The sequence below is a fragment of the Ursus maritimus genome, unplaced genomic scaffold, assembly GCF_017311325.1.
Source record: "Ursus maritimus isolate PB19 unplaced genomic scaffold, ASM1731132v1 scaffold_33, whole genome shotgun sequence".
Taxonomy (NCBI): Eukaryota; Metazoa; Chordata; class Mammalia; order Carnivora; family Ursidae; genus Ursus; species Ursus maritimus.
The window spans coordinates 3,382,682-3,395,960 of record NW_024425897.1 but is presented as its reverse complement, the minus strand read 5'-3'; the positions used below and the strand labels follow the sequence as shown (position 1 = coordinate 3,395,960).

General features: G+C 60.6%; 1 protein-coding gene across 5 annotated transcripts in view; it reads left to right on the top strand.

Annotated features, from left to right (window-relative positions):
- The window catches only part of ARVCF (ARVCF delta catenin family member), a 49,569-nt gene that overhangs the window by 32,798 nt on the left and 3,492 nt on the right, over window positions 1–13,279 (top strand). For all 5 annotated transcript variants that reach the window (XM_040619587.1, XM_040619589.1, XM_040619591.1 and 2 more), the window contains 10 exons: window positions 4,362–4,520; window positions 4,706–5,229; window positions 6,258–6,757; window positions 7,377–7,560; window positions 8,391–8,508; window positions 8,942–9,113; window positions 10,639–10,710; window positions 12,128–12,255; window positions 12,563–12,713; window positions 13,016–13,214. In XM_040619587.1, the coding sequence (XP_040475521.1) occupies window positions 4,362–4,520; window positions 4,706–5,229; window positions 6,258–6,757; window positions 7,377–7,560; window positions 8,391–8,508; window positions 8,942–9,113; window positions 10,639–10,710; window positions 12,128–12,255; window positions 12,563–12,713; window positions 13,016–13,214 (2,207 nt within the window). The remainder of the gene's footprint in view (window positions 1–4,361; window positions 4,521–4,705; window positions 5,230–6,257; window positions 6,758–7,376; window positions 7,561–8,390; window positions 8,509–8,941; window positions 9,114–10,638; window positions 10,711–12,127; window positions 12,256–12,562; window positions 12,714–13,015; window positions 13,215–13,279) is intronic.

Below are 13,279 nucleotides of genomic sequence, written 5' to 3'. Positions count from 1 at the left end.
TGTGTAGCTGATGGATACGGGCTGGGCTTGGAGAAACTGGGGTGGGTGACAGCCAGCCCTGCTCACCCCTGCAACCTTGCTACCCCAGTTTGCTGGGCACCCAATGCCCCTTGGTGTCTTGCCACACAGTGTGGACTGCAAGCCCTGGCAGGCAGCCTGCTGCTCTGGAGGGGTGAGCTCCCCATCTGCCTGGGCTGGGCAGAGGCTCTGGACATCAAGAGAGGGCATCTGTGGTGGCCGAGGGCTTGGTCTCTGGTGACAGATGCCAGCCTGGATTCTCTTGGACTCTATCGGGGATGGCTGTGCTGGGGTGGAGGGGATAGGGAGACATGTTCATTCCTTCCTTCATTCATTCATCCATTCATTCTTTAAGTGCCAGCTGTCTTGTGCCCTTTGTGGGCCAGGACTGGGGATTGTGGGAGCCAGGTGTGGGATCCTACCTTAACCCATTCCCTGCATGTGCGGTGGGACCATGGACAGGGTGGGGCACCCATCTTGAGGTTTGTTCTTCATGACATACACCATGGGTGCTCATCTGTGAAGTGTGGTTGGTGACATAGATCCATGCCTCTGGGACCCCAGTCCACCCCCCCTCCCCCATTATGACTTGGCTTGTTTCCTCTAACCTTCCCGCTGCCATTCCCACGTGTACCTCAGAGGTGCTTGTGGGCTTTTGCCCAGGTGGCAGCCCCTCTATATGTTGGCCCACATCTTGTATTCTACTCCCCACATTCCTTAGATCTGGCCGTGAAGGTGGGACGGGCACTATCCTGCTTGTCCTTTGGCCTTGATATCCTGGGTACTTTCTGTTTCCATATAAGGAAGCTGTGCCCAGCTCTGTGCCTCTGCGGACCCTCTTGAGAGCAGTGGTGGCTGGTTGGGTTTAGCTTTCTGCGTGCTGGCCACTCTCGCCCCGGGCTTGAATCTTGGGCCAGGCCCCTTCCACAAATTCCAGGGAGCTCCTGGGAAACCCCAGGTCTGGACAGCAGCCCCACTCTTTGCCAGGCCTATAGACCAGGGACCAGGTAGACCATGATGGGAGTGCCAGGGGGCAGTTTGGGCCCTGGAGGTAGGTGATGGGAGGCAGGTCAGTAGTTCCAGGAAGAGGGGCAAGAATGAAGCTAGGACTGGGGAAAGGTGACAAGAGACAGCTGACAGGATTTGGCAAGATTTGGGATGTGAAGGGCTGGGGGTTGTGTGTCCAGGCTGGTGCTCGTGTCTGGGATGCAGGGGGACCTGAGCCGTAGGGCCTGGGGTCTCTGGGGTGTGCCGCCTTGGATAGGTGGACATGCAGCCCTAGAGCAGGGTCTTGAGGTCAGGTGAGGATGCAGGCGCCCCGGTCATCTGCCTCTGCAGAGTGCCAACTATGTGGCGGTCATCAGTCCACAACCCCACGCCAGCACCCCAAAGATGTTGCAGAGGCCTGAACCATGGTTGACCTTGGGTCTTTCCCTGCTGCAGGCTTTGGTTCCCCCCTCTGCTACCAGCTCTGAGATCCCCCCAGAGTGGGTGTCCAGGGAGTCTGGACACAAGATGGGCATGTGTCGGCATGTGCAAGTCCCTCTGGGGGCAGTGGGCACTGTGGACTGGGGCCTGTTAGGACAACATGCAGATTGACATGCTTGGGCCTGTGGGCCAGGCTGGGTGCTTACACACACACACACACACACACACACACGTGTGTCTGTGCATGTGTCCCTGTTGGAAGCACCAGGTACATGCACGCATGTCCAGGTCCTTATCTGCATGTGTGCCCAGGCGTGTGTAACGGGGGCCGGGCCTTCCTGTGATCACTGGCTGACTCACGCTCCTGCCTGCCCGCCCGCTTGGGTGAAGTCATCGCCTGTTTTTAGCTCCCTGAGGTCATTTGCCAGTGGGGGTTCTTGGGGCCTCAGGATCCCACTACCAGGCTGCCCGGGCTGGGCATTAGTGGGTGATGCTGCAGGGTTGCCAGGCCTTGTTAGGGTGGGGGGGTGTCCTGGCTCTTCTGGACGCCATCCCTTCGTCCCCTCTCCTGCACTGTGTCAGACCGTCATCACAGCTAGAGTGAGAATAAACTGAGTCAGAGTGGCATTGAGGTCTGAGGTGTGCTTAGTCCTCCTCCTCCCTCACACCCACCCCCTAACCAGGGAGCTGGAGGCTCTTCTGTGAGAGTGTTAATGTATGCACATCTACTCAGGGGCCATGTCCTCCTGACAGTGCTCTGGTCCCCTCTTGTCGGCCTTGCTCCTCGCCCCTCCCCTCCACTTACAGCCACCAGGGTGTGGCCCTAGGCCCCTCCATGACTGGCCCCCCAGGGCCCAGCAGGGAGAGCTCAGTGTCTGACACACAGTTGCTCCCCCAGTTGCCAAATACAGGTGGGGCAGCCGAGGCGCCAGCAGTGACAGGCTCTCCCTGAATCTTCTCTAGAACTGTCCCGGCTCCCGGTGCCCTCAGAGAAGAGCCCAGGCCACCTTTCCTGGCAGCCTAGCAGCATGTCCCTATTCAGGGTCTCAGCTGACTCCTCTTTCTCAGGGAACATCGTTCCTCCTTCCTGGCCAGCTCCCCAGCAGGCATTCCACCTACAACCCCAAACTGAGTGGAGCCAAGGCTGTGGCCCGCAAGGGGTGAGGTATAGCTAAAAGGCCTTGCAAAATTGCCTTCCCTGTGCATGCCTGAAATTCCCTGTTAGTGGTCTGTGAAGTCCTGGTTAAGCCTCTCCGTTCTGCCAGGCCTCAGTTTCCCTTTTTATAAAATCATGTATTGTTGTCCTCTGAGGTCCTGCTTCTGGGGCAGAGGCTGCATTCTGTGACTTCTTCCTGTGTCACCAGAGCCCATGGGATACACCTGTCCTGACACGGTGCAGGCCTGTCTCTGGACCCCTGAACGGTTTGCAGGGGCCCAAAATCTCAGCACTATGTGCAGCTGGGGGCTTAAGCATTTTGTCAGACAGGACCCCCACCTGAGGAGGTGTCACACCCTGAGGACCTCGGGAGGCAGGCCCTAGGGCAGCTCTGGGCACCTAGCCTTGCACACCTCCCAGGCCCAGGGCCAGGAGCAGAGTAGAGCTCTGGTGGCAGGCAGATAGGGGTGTGGCCTTCCTGGGGCCTCAGCTCCGTTTCTGTGTTGGGCCTCAGAGGCCTGGGGCCCAGAGAGGGGATCCATTCCTCAAGGCACAGCATCTGGGCCACAGAGCAGGGCCTGTCCTCCTGCTGACCTGGCCCCTGCTGCCCAGGAATGTGCTTCTGCTCGCCTGCCCACTGCGGCTTGGGTTTCAGCCCCTACCCATCCTGGCCAGATGCTAATCCTGGGACATTGGCATGGTGTGGGGACCCATGCAGTCAGAGGCCCAGGGATAGATGGACGTTGGCTCTCGGACCCCTTTGCCAGTCAGCACAGTCAGTTCAGCTCTGCTATGGACTGACCTTTCCTCTTCGAGCCTCCATTGCCCCACTGGCAAGTCTGGCCATAGGCTTATGGGCCTTGAAAGGGCCCCTGTCTAGAACTACCTTGCCTGGAATTCCACCATGGTCATCCCCTGCAGGGATGAAAGCAAGGGGAGCTGCAGGTTGGGGAGACCTGGGGGGAGTTATATGGGGAGGGGACACCAGGGTTCCTGTCAAGGACTAACTAGGCACACCTGGCCTGAATTCACCATCTCTGGACTCTGCTAAAACACCTAGCGTCTCAACGGGGAGCACCAAACACTGGCCCAAATGAGGTAGGGCCAGGCTGTGCCCACTCAACACCCCAGGAGTGTCCAGGCCGGAAGGAACAAGGGTATTTTGGGCATTCTGAGAACTGGGTATTTCTGTCCTGCGAGGGCGTCTGGCTGACCTTGGAAACAATGGAGGCCTGGGTGTGGCCCTGGGGAGTCAGTGAGCAGTGCTGAAACTGCTCCCCCAAAGCCTCTGCACTCCAGGTTTCTTGGGTGGGGCAGGGAGGAGGCCCAGGACAGGTAGAGGGCCTAGCCAGGGGTAGTGAGCCATGTCGAGTTTGAACTGCAGGTCCCACCACCCTCCTTGGGTCACCAGGAACCTGTAGCAACCAGGCCTTGCCGCTCAGACAGGGCTACCCAAGACTGCACCACTGGGGTCAGGGGCTTATTTGCCACCTCAGCCCAAGGAGGCACCAGGATTGGGGGAGTTCAACCCCCAAAGCCTCCCATGGGATGGGGCAACAGGGCCAGTCAGCCCCATGGCATTCGGAGGCAGGAATGGGCTGCTGTCTTCACCATCTGGGGCTGAGACAGGTCCTGGGGTCCATGGGTTCCAGGGGTAGGAAGAAGGCACTCCTGCCCTCTAGGCCAGCACAAGCATCTACGTTCCAGGGCCAGGTGAGTTATGGGTCCTCCCACTGACACCCATCCCCCCCTTGCCCAGGAACAGAGCCCGGGCAGCCAGGCCTCACTGGCCACAATGCCAGAGGCGCCCGAGGTGCTGGAGGAGACGGTGACAGTGGAGGAGGACCCTGGCACACCTACCTCCCACGTGTCCATTGTCACATCAGAAGATGGCACTACCCGGCGCACTGAGACCAAGGTATGGCCAGCCCCAGGCAGTGAGCAAGTAGGCTGTGTAGCCATGGTTGTTCCATTTACAGAGTGGCCTCCCAGAGGCCACCTGTTGGTCGGGTGGAAGACCGAGGCTACCCTGGCCCTACCGGGGCAGTGTCCGGGCCTCTCAGGCTGCCCAGCCAGCCCACCGGCCACCCACTTACCCACCAGGTGACCAAGACGGTCAAGACGGTGACCACGAGAACAGTGCGCCAAGTGCCCGTAGGCCCCGATGGCCTCCCCCTGCTGGACGGCGGTCCCCCACTAGGCCCCTTCGCAGATGGCCCTCTGGACCGGCACTTCCTGTTGCGCGGGGGTGGTCCGGCAGCCACGCTTTCCCGTGCCTACCTCAGCAGTGGGGGCAGCTTTACCGACGGCCCGGAGCCCCGTGATGTCCCGAGCTATGGCAGTCTATCCCGTGGGCTGGGTGTGCGGCCCGCACGTGGCGCCCTTTGCCCAGGCCCCGTGGATGGCTGCTTCACACTGCCTGGCCGGCGTGAGGCCTTCCCTGCGGGTCCTGAGCCTGTGCCACCAGCTGGTCGCTCCCAGCCCGAGCGCTTCCAGGCAGAGCCATACGGCTTAGAGGATGACACCCGCAGCCTGGCTGCTGATGACGAGGGTGGCCCGGAGCTGGAGCCTGACTATGGCACCGCCACAAGGAGGAGGCCTGAGTGTGGGCGTGGCCTTCGTTCCAGGTGAGCACCCTGAGCCTGGCCCCTGCCTCCAGGAAGTCTGCCTTGCACTCCCCCAGCAGAGAGTCCTCCACAGGCTGTCTCGCTGCTGGGGCTAGGTTAGTTATACACGTTAGTCTGAGTTGGCCTCAATTCAAGGACAGCAACAAGGGAAGCTTCTGGTATAGTAGAAGTTGCACTGGACATCCTCCCTGTGGGTCTGGGGCATTAGGGAAGTTGGTGACAGTGCCCAACACCTGCTACCCCTGCTCCAGACAGATGGCCATGAAGATATAAGCACAGGAGGCTCAGAGCATTTCCTCTGAGTTTGAGGCTCCAGCCTTTCCCCACGCCTCAACTGCCCCTGTGTACAGAAGCAACCAGAAACTAGGCTATCCAGCTCTTCCCAGCGTAGACTCTGGTTCTGTCACCTCTGCCCTCAGTTTTTCTATCTGTAGAGTGAGAACATGATCACAGCCTTAGTACGGATTATGCTGTGTGACCACAGGCAAGATACCTGACCCCTCCTAGCCTCAATCCCTGCCCTAGGAAGTAGGTTTGATGGTGATAACCTGAAAAGACATCTTGTACTCGGGGGACCGGTGGCCTGAATGCCCCTTATACGGTCCCACCAGGGTGGCTGTGTGCAGGGAGGGTCACCTGCCTCCGCATCCTGGCAGATCCCACATTGCAGAGATGGGCCTCATGGGAAGGCAGGACCCCTGTCACAGACAGATATTTCACAGAAACACATTTAGCTCAAAATTGGGGAATGCTGCCTGATGATGGGACTGAGTGAGCTCCCCATCTCAGGGAGATCCAAGCCCTGATAACCATTGGCTGGTGTTTGGCCATGTCACTGGCTGTGAGTCAGTTCTTGCTGGCCCAGGGTATGACTCTCAGCACCCACCTGGAACTTGGGGTCCAATACCAATGCTGTAGGCCTATCCCCACCCTTCATGGGTTCGTGGTTCCCTGGAGAAGATAATGGTGGGTAAGCAGGCATCTTCAGGCAGTGCTGAGATGTTCCTGCACCCTGCCTGCACGCACAGGGCCTATGAGGATGTGGCAGATGACGGCGGTGAGCTGATGGAGGAGCGGCCCCCGTTTCCGGCTGCGACGGCACCCCTGGCCCAGCCAGAACGGGGCAGCCTTGGCAGCCTGGACCGAGTGGTACGGCGGTCGCCCTCAGTCGACAGCGCCCGTAAGGAGCCGCGTTGGAGGGACCCCGAGCTGCCAGAGGTCCTGGCCATGCTTCGACACCCCGTGGACCCTGTGAAAGCCAACGCAGCCGCCTACCTGCAACACCTGTGCTTTGAGAACGAGGGTGTCAAACGTCGTGTGCGGCAGCTGCGGGGCCTGCCTCTGCTCGTGGCTCTGCTGGACCACCCAAGGGCGGAGGTGCGGCGGCGGGCCTGCGGGGCACTGCGAAACCTCTCCTATGGCCGAGACACGGACAACAAGGCCGCCATCCGGGACTGTGGCGGTGTGCCTGCCCTGGTGCGCCTGCTGCGGGCTGCCCGGGACAATGAGGTCCGAGAGCTCGTCACAGGTGAGTGACGCCTGGCTTCCCGTCATCCCTCAGGGAGAGGAGAGGGAGGCTTGGCCAGGGAAAGCCCCCTCCCCCCATTTAGTCAGGAGTTCCAGCTGCTGGGGGTAGGCATTAGGCTTAGACTGAGAGGTCCCCAGTCTCTCTACCTCTGGACTTTGCTGCCTTTCAGGTAGGCCCCCTCTCCACCTGCCCCCCATCACCATACTCCTCCAGGAGTCTGGTCCCACCCTCCAATGGGGCCCGTGCTGGGGGATTGTGCCTTATGGGACCCAATTGGCCAGGTAGGGTCATGTGACCACCTTTAGGTAGAGTAGAGCCACCCACCCACGTGGCTAAGAAGGGATGGGGGAAGAGAAGGCACCTGCTTGTCTAGCCACAGGCCCCCGGGCAGCCTCTCCTCTGTGTCCCAGCCCCTCTGGTGCTTTCTGCCAGCTGGTAGCTACTGTTAGGTGCCCATGCACATCCTGCCTGGGGCAGGGTGGGTGCCCAGGACCTCTCACAGCATTTGTCACTTCCTACCTTCTGGTCTGATCGGGCATATCCTGAGCGAGGTCGCATGGGGAGGTAGGAAGATCACTGCCTGTGTGGTGAGCACTGGCTGGTTGATGGTGCCCTGTAGGCACACTCTGGAACCTGTCATCCTACGAGCCCCTGAAGATGGTCATCATTGACCACGGCCTGCAGACGCTGACCCATGAGGTCATTGTGCCCCACTCGGGCTGGGAGCGCGAGCCCAACGAGGATTCCAAGCCAAGGGATGCCGAGTGGACAACAGTCTTCAAGAACACGTCGGGCTGCTTGAGGTGTGGGTGGGGGCTGGGCTCGGGCACTCTCTATGCAGCCACCTAGGACTGTTCTCGGTCAAGGAGGCAGGAGCCAGGCACCAGAGCCTGTATGCACACCTGGGAATGTCCTCATGTCCTGTATAACATGGAAGACAATTAGCCACCCAAGTCTTAGGAGCTTCATAGCCATGTCACAGTTCCTGCCTGAGTCCTGAGAATGGGGCCTAATGGGGCTGTACTCAGCCCCAGGGGCAGCCTCTGGACAAGGTCAGCCATGCTGTCATGTAGGACCACACATCTCTGGCCCTGCTCAGCTTCAGCCCACTCTCCCATCACCGTGACAGCTGGGGTAGGGGGAGCCAGGACCCTCATCTTCCATCTGCCTCAGAGGCCTCATTCCATGTCCTTGTGACCTCTGCCCTAACTCTCCCACCCTGGGAATCACTACGGAGTCCCCAAAGGTGGCCCTGGGTCCCCACAGTCCTGCCTGTCCATTAGGATGTACCCCCATGGCCCTATGGGGTCCTCACCTCACGGTAAGGTGGAACCCAGAACTGCCACTGGGGCAGGGGGAGTCCAGAATTACTGTGCATGGATTTAGGACTCTGGACCAACCTCTGTCCCCTTCCAGTTCTGCTGGGCATCAGAGAAGGCCCCCCCGCCTCACACTGCGGCCAGGCCAGGGCTCCCTCCTAGGGTCTCCGTGGTCATTGGGACACTGTCACTAGCCCTAACAGGGTGGTGTCAGAGCCTGTTTTACAGATGAAGACAAGACCCCAAGGCCAGGTGGGGGGCTGGGACGTTCCCATGGGAGCCAGGGGTCACAGGGCTTGCTCTTGGCCACCCAGGAACGTGAGCTCGGATGGTGCAGAGGCCCGGCGGCGGCTCCGGGAGTGTGAAGGGCTGGTGGATGCCCTGCTGCATGCCCTGCAGTCGGCTGTGGGCAGGAAGGACACGGACAACAAGGTGGGTGGTGCAGGGGTGGGGGCGGAGTGCCCTAGCAGGTCCCAGTGGGGTTCGTCTTACAAGCTCCTACAGAGAGTTGGGGAGACAGCAGGAACTAGGCCCAGGGGCCTGTGAACTATTTGGGCAGCACAGGAAGAGTAGGCATGCAGTCTGGGGCAGTGCCCTGGGCACGGGCCACCCCGTAGTGGCCACACTGAAGTGGCCATGCCATGAAATCCCAGACAGGGTTCTACATGCAGGGTGTTCTCCACCTTTTTCCTTCCTCAGCCTCTGCCTGGGAGTTCTCACCCCTGTGGGCCCCCTAGCTTAGGCCTCCCCATCTTTGCACCCCCAGTTCCTTCTGTGCACACTGGCTGTGGCCAGGCTTCCCGGGGAGGGTTAACAGTCTCCAGGCCCACCTGGCCCTGCTCCACTATCTCTTCTTTCCCGGCAGTCGGTGGAGAACTGTGTGTGTATCATGCGGAACCTGTCCTACCACGTGCACAAGGAGGTGCCTGGGGCCGACAGGTACCAGGAGGCTGAGCCTGGGCCCCCTGGCGGTGCTGCGGGCTCCCAGCGCCGGAGGAGGGATGACGCTGGCTGTTTCGGTGGCAAGAAGGCCAAAGGTGTGTGGGAGGGACTGGGGTATTACACTCTAGATCTCCGCCCGCCACCCCAGGCTGAAGGGTCTCCATACCCACGGCCGTCACGGAAGCCAGGGACCACCTGGTCAGCTCCTTTTGGGCAGGTGGGGAAGCAGGGAGCCAAAGAGGGTGTAGGTCATCCGGCTGACACCCTGGGGCCCCCGGGGGAGGGCAGGAGTGAACCTAGGTGGTGTCCCTGCTGCTGCCTGGACTCAGTTCCTCGGTTCCGGGAAGGGTTCTTTGGGCCCATGTTTGGAAAGTGCTGAAGGTGATGCTGCCTCCTGGCGTTCACAGAGCACCTGAAGACCTTGAGATGCCCTGGAGGCAGCACCCCGCCCTGCCTTCACACCGTCCTGACAGGCAATTGCTGGGGGCAGGTTCCGGGGTCTACATTCTCTGGGAGGGCATGGGGGGGTGCTGCCCACTCAGGCTCGTCTCCTCTCTCCTGTGCTTCCTCCGGCCGCCCAGAGGAGTGGTTCCATCAAGGTGAGTCCGTGTTTGTCCTGCTGTCCAGGCCTGGTGGGTGCAGTGAGCACCAGGGAGGTGCCGCCCACCCTATTGTCCAGGCAGGCATCTCCATGACGACTGCAGGGCGGTCCAGCCTCAGGGCCCTGGCCCATCCCCAGTCCCTTTCCCGGGCAGCCATCTCCATGACAACTGTGTGGACATGACAACGGCAGGAATGTCAGCCCTGGACTCACTGGGAGGCCAACGGGCTGTTCTCTGTAACCTCAGACTCAGCTACCCCGGCAGGGCCAGGCCTGGAGCTGGAGCAGGGAGAGTCAAGGGGGGGCAGGGTCTGGGTGTATTTGTTCCCACAGGCACCAGGGAGCAAAGTCTGCCCCTGGGAATGAGATGGTGTGTGGCTTAAAGGGACCACACAAAGACCCCGTGAAGCTGGGTAGAACAGGGAGCCTAGGTCATCTGAACTCAGCTCTGCTGCCTTTCAGAGGAGAAGAAGCTTCCTTGTTTGTGACGAGGGTGACTGGGAGCTAGTGAGCTCACTCACAGAGGGTACAGGCCAAGGCTGACGAGTGCTGGGTGGGGCTGCTGTAGGGGCTCAGCTGTAGATGGGGGTCTCTCCTAGCCAGCAGAGTCTGTGACCAGGTCCTGACTCCAGATGGGCTTTTCCCCATGGCTGAGACTCTTGGCCCCAGCCCTGCTTTACTGTGCAACCGGGCAGGTCTTGTCCTTGCCACCCCTCAGCTTCTCTGCCTCCCTGTCATCCAGCCTGGGCTTCTGGCTCTCAGCAGCTGCAGGGAGGCCGTGGGGCGGTCAGCAGTGCTGCTCCCAATACCTGACAGGAGATGAGTCCTGGCTGCTGGGGGCAAGGCTGGGACATCCCCAGGCCCCACTGCAACCACTGCCCTTCCCAGGGCCTCCTGGTACCCAGTCCCAGACTTGGGGGTGCTCTTGGGACTTGGGCAGGAAAGTGCCGTGTCCACCCTCCTGGCGCATACCTGCCCCCTGCAGGGTTGGCTTCACCTCCGTCTACTCTCTGTTCCAGGGAAGAAGGATGGTGAGATGGACCGGAACTTTGACACACTGGACCTGCCCAAGCGAACTGAGGCTGCCAAAGGTAAGTGGGCGGAGGCAGAGCTCAGCCCAAGCCTATCCAGGTAGCGAAGCTTTGTGCTACCAGGCAGGCTTAAAGGGCCTTGGGGATCCCCAGAAGGCTGTCCAGTCCCTGGGTACCTGCTGTGGGTTCAGAATCAGGGTCAGTTCCATGGGTCACTTCAGGCAGGGCTGGAGACAGAAGCACAGAGAGGCCAGGCATTTGCAAGGTCACACAGCATGCAAAAGACTAGAAGGGATAGAATAAGGCCTTCAGTGAAGGGCAGAGACCAGTTAGGCAGGACCTGCAATGTCAGCTGAGGAGCTCACATTCACTCCAGGGGTTTTGGGAGCTGGGGTGTGGAGTCAGATCTAGTACGGGGGCAGAGTGGTTTGTCCTTCTCGTCCTCTGTGTCTTTTGGAGTCTTACTGTGTGCTGGTGCTGTTCTGTACACTGGGGATCTAGCCTGAGTAAGAGAGCTCTGCCCTGGTGAGCCCCAGGCCACAGTCCACCCTGCAAGCCCAGACACCCTCAAGTAGGGTGGGAGACCCCAGCCATGGGAGGTCTAGGGAAAATCTCACACACAGAGGGACCAGCACCTGCAAACACTTTCAGGGGGAATACCCTGAGTGGGGGACATGCTTGGAGCATCTGGGGAACAGGAAGCCCAGCAAAGCTGGAGTGGAGGGACCATGAAGCATGAGGAATGGGAGGGGGTGATAAAATGTGGGGTGGGAGGGTAGGGGAGAGGAAGTGATGTCTGGGTGCAGCTCACCTGAAAGGCTGCTCAGCCCCTCCTCTGTGGAGTACTTTGGGGCAAGGTACTGCTGCATTGTGGGGCCAAGGCCTCAATTGATGGGGGACCAGGAGTGGTTGAGCAGAGTGCAGACTGAGAAGGCGGTCCCTGTTGCTAGGGGCGTGCACTGGTAACAGCCTAAGTTACATAGGAGAGAACAGGGCCCTGTTACTAGGGAGGGTGGGTCTTGTTGCTAGAGCTCCTCCCCGTAGTTGCACAGCCTATCTACCCAGGAGATCTGGCCCTTTTGGGAGGAGGGCTGGCCCTGTTGTTAGGGAGTTTGAGTCCTGTTGCTAGGGGGGCAGCCCTGGTTGCCACCTCCCTCCCTACCCCAGGCCTCCTGGATGCTCTGGCTGCCAGGCAGGTCCAATACCATTTCTTTGGCAGCAGGGTCAAGGGAACAACAACCTCACTTAGACCCACCGCCTCCTCATGAGCCTCTATTCTTCCAGGAAATGGGAATGCTTTCTCCCTTGGTCACTCATAAGGGGTGAATGTGTTGATGTTAAATTTTCCCTGACTGCACCATACCCATCCCTGGCCCCAACTGACTCTTGTCCTGGGGGCACTGATGGGAGGAGGGGGGACGGGGTAATGGGGGGAGAGGGCCTGGGTGACTGTGGGCGGTGGGTGCTCTGTGCCCAGGCTTTGAGCTGCTGTATCAGCCCGAGGTGGTACGTCTCTACCTCTCCCTCCTCACGGAGAGCCGGAACTTTAACACCCTGGAAGCTGCCGCTGGTGCCCTACAGAACCTCAGCGCCGGCAACTGGATGGTGAGAAGCTGAATCTGGCAGGGAGGGGACAGAGAGAATCCTAGGTACCCTGTTGGTACCGGCCTCTGCCTTTGCCTGGCCTGGGGGTGGTGGGGACCACATGGGACACAGTGCCTCCCCAAGGTCCGGGAGGTTCGGGGCACAAAGGGTGCATGCTGGAGGTGGGGTTGAGTTGCTTGGGTAGGGCTTTGTCATGCACGGGAGGAGGGTCCAGCTAGAGGGAACAGTCAGGACTCAGGTAGGAGAATGTCTAGGCGTGTGGGCAGGACCCCGTGTGCTGAGCACACTCCCTGCTCCACTGCCACAGTGGGCCACCTACATCCGTGCCACGGTGCGCAAGGAGCGTGGCCTTCCGGTGCTCGTGGAGCTGCTGCAGTCTGAGACTGACAAGGTGGTGCGCGCTGTTGCCATCGCCCTGCGCAACCTCTCCCTGGACCGGCGCAACAAGGATCTCATTGGTGAGGACGCTGGTGGGGCAGAGCCAGGATGCAGACCCCAGTGGGCTGCTCTGGGGTCCCACCGGCAGGAGCTGGGGGACGGCAGGGTGGGGAGGAGGTCAGGGGCCCAGCCCTGCCCCTGTCATTCCGTCCCAGCTGCTGGAGCTAGTGTCTTCCTGAACAGTCTCAAGGCCTAGCCCCTGTACACGGTGGGTGACTTTGCAGCTCCCTGGGGCTCTCCTGGTGGAGGCCACTGTTTGAATCCCGCTCCTTCCCACTGGGGTGGGCAGAGGCGTGTCCTGACAACCGCCCCTGCCCTTCAGGGAGCTATGCCATGGCTGAGCTGGTGCGGAACGTGCGCAATGCGCAGGCTCCGTCGCGACCGGGTGCCCGCCTGGAGGAGGACACGGTGGTGGCTGTGCTCAACACCATCCACGAGATCGTGTCCGACAGCCTGGACAATGCACGCTCACTACTACAGGCCCGAGGCGTTCCAGCGCTGGTGGCGCTTGGCGCGGCCAGGTGGGTGAGGGTGCGGCCGCGGGGGGGGGGGGGGGGGGGGGGGGGGGGGGGGGGGGGGGGGGGGG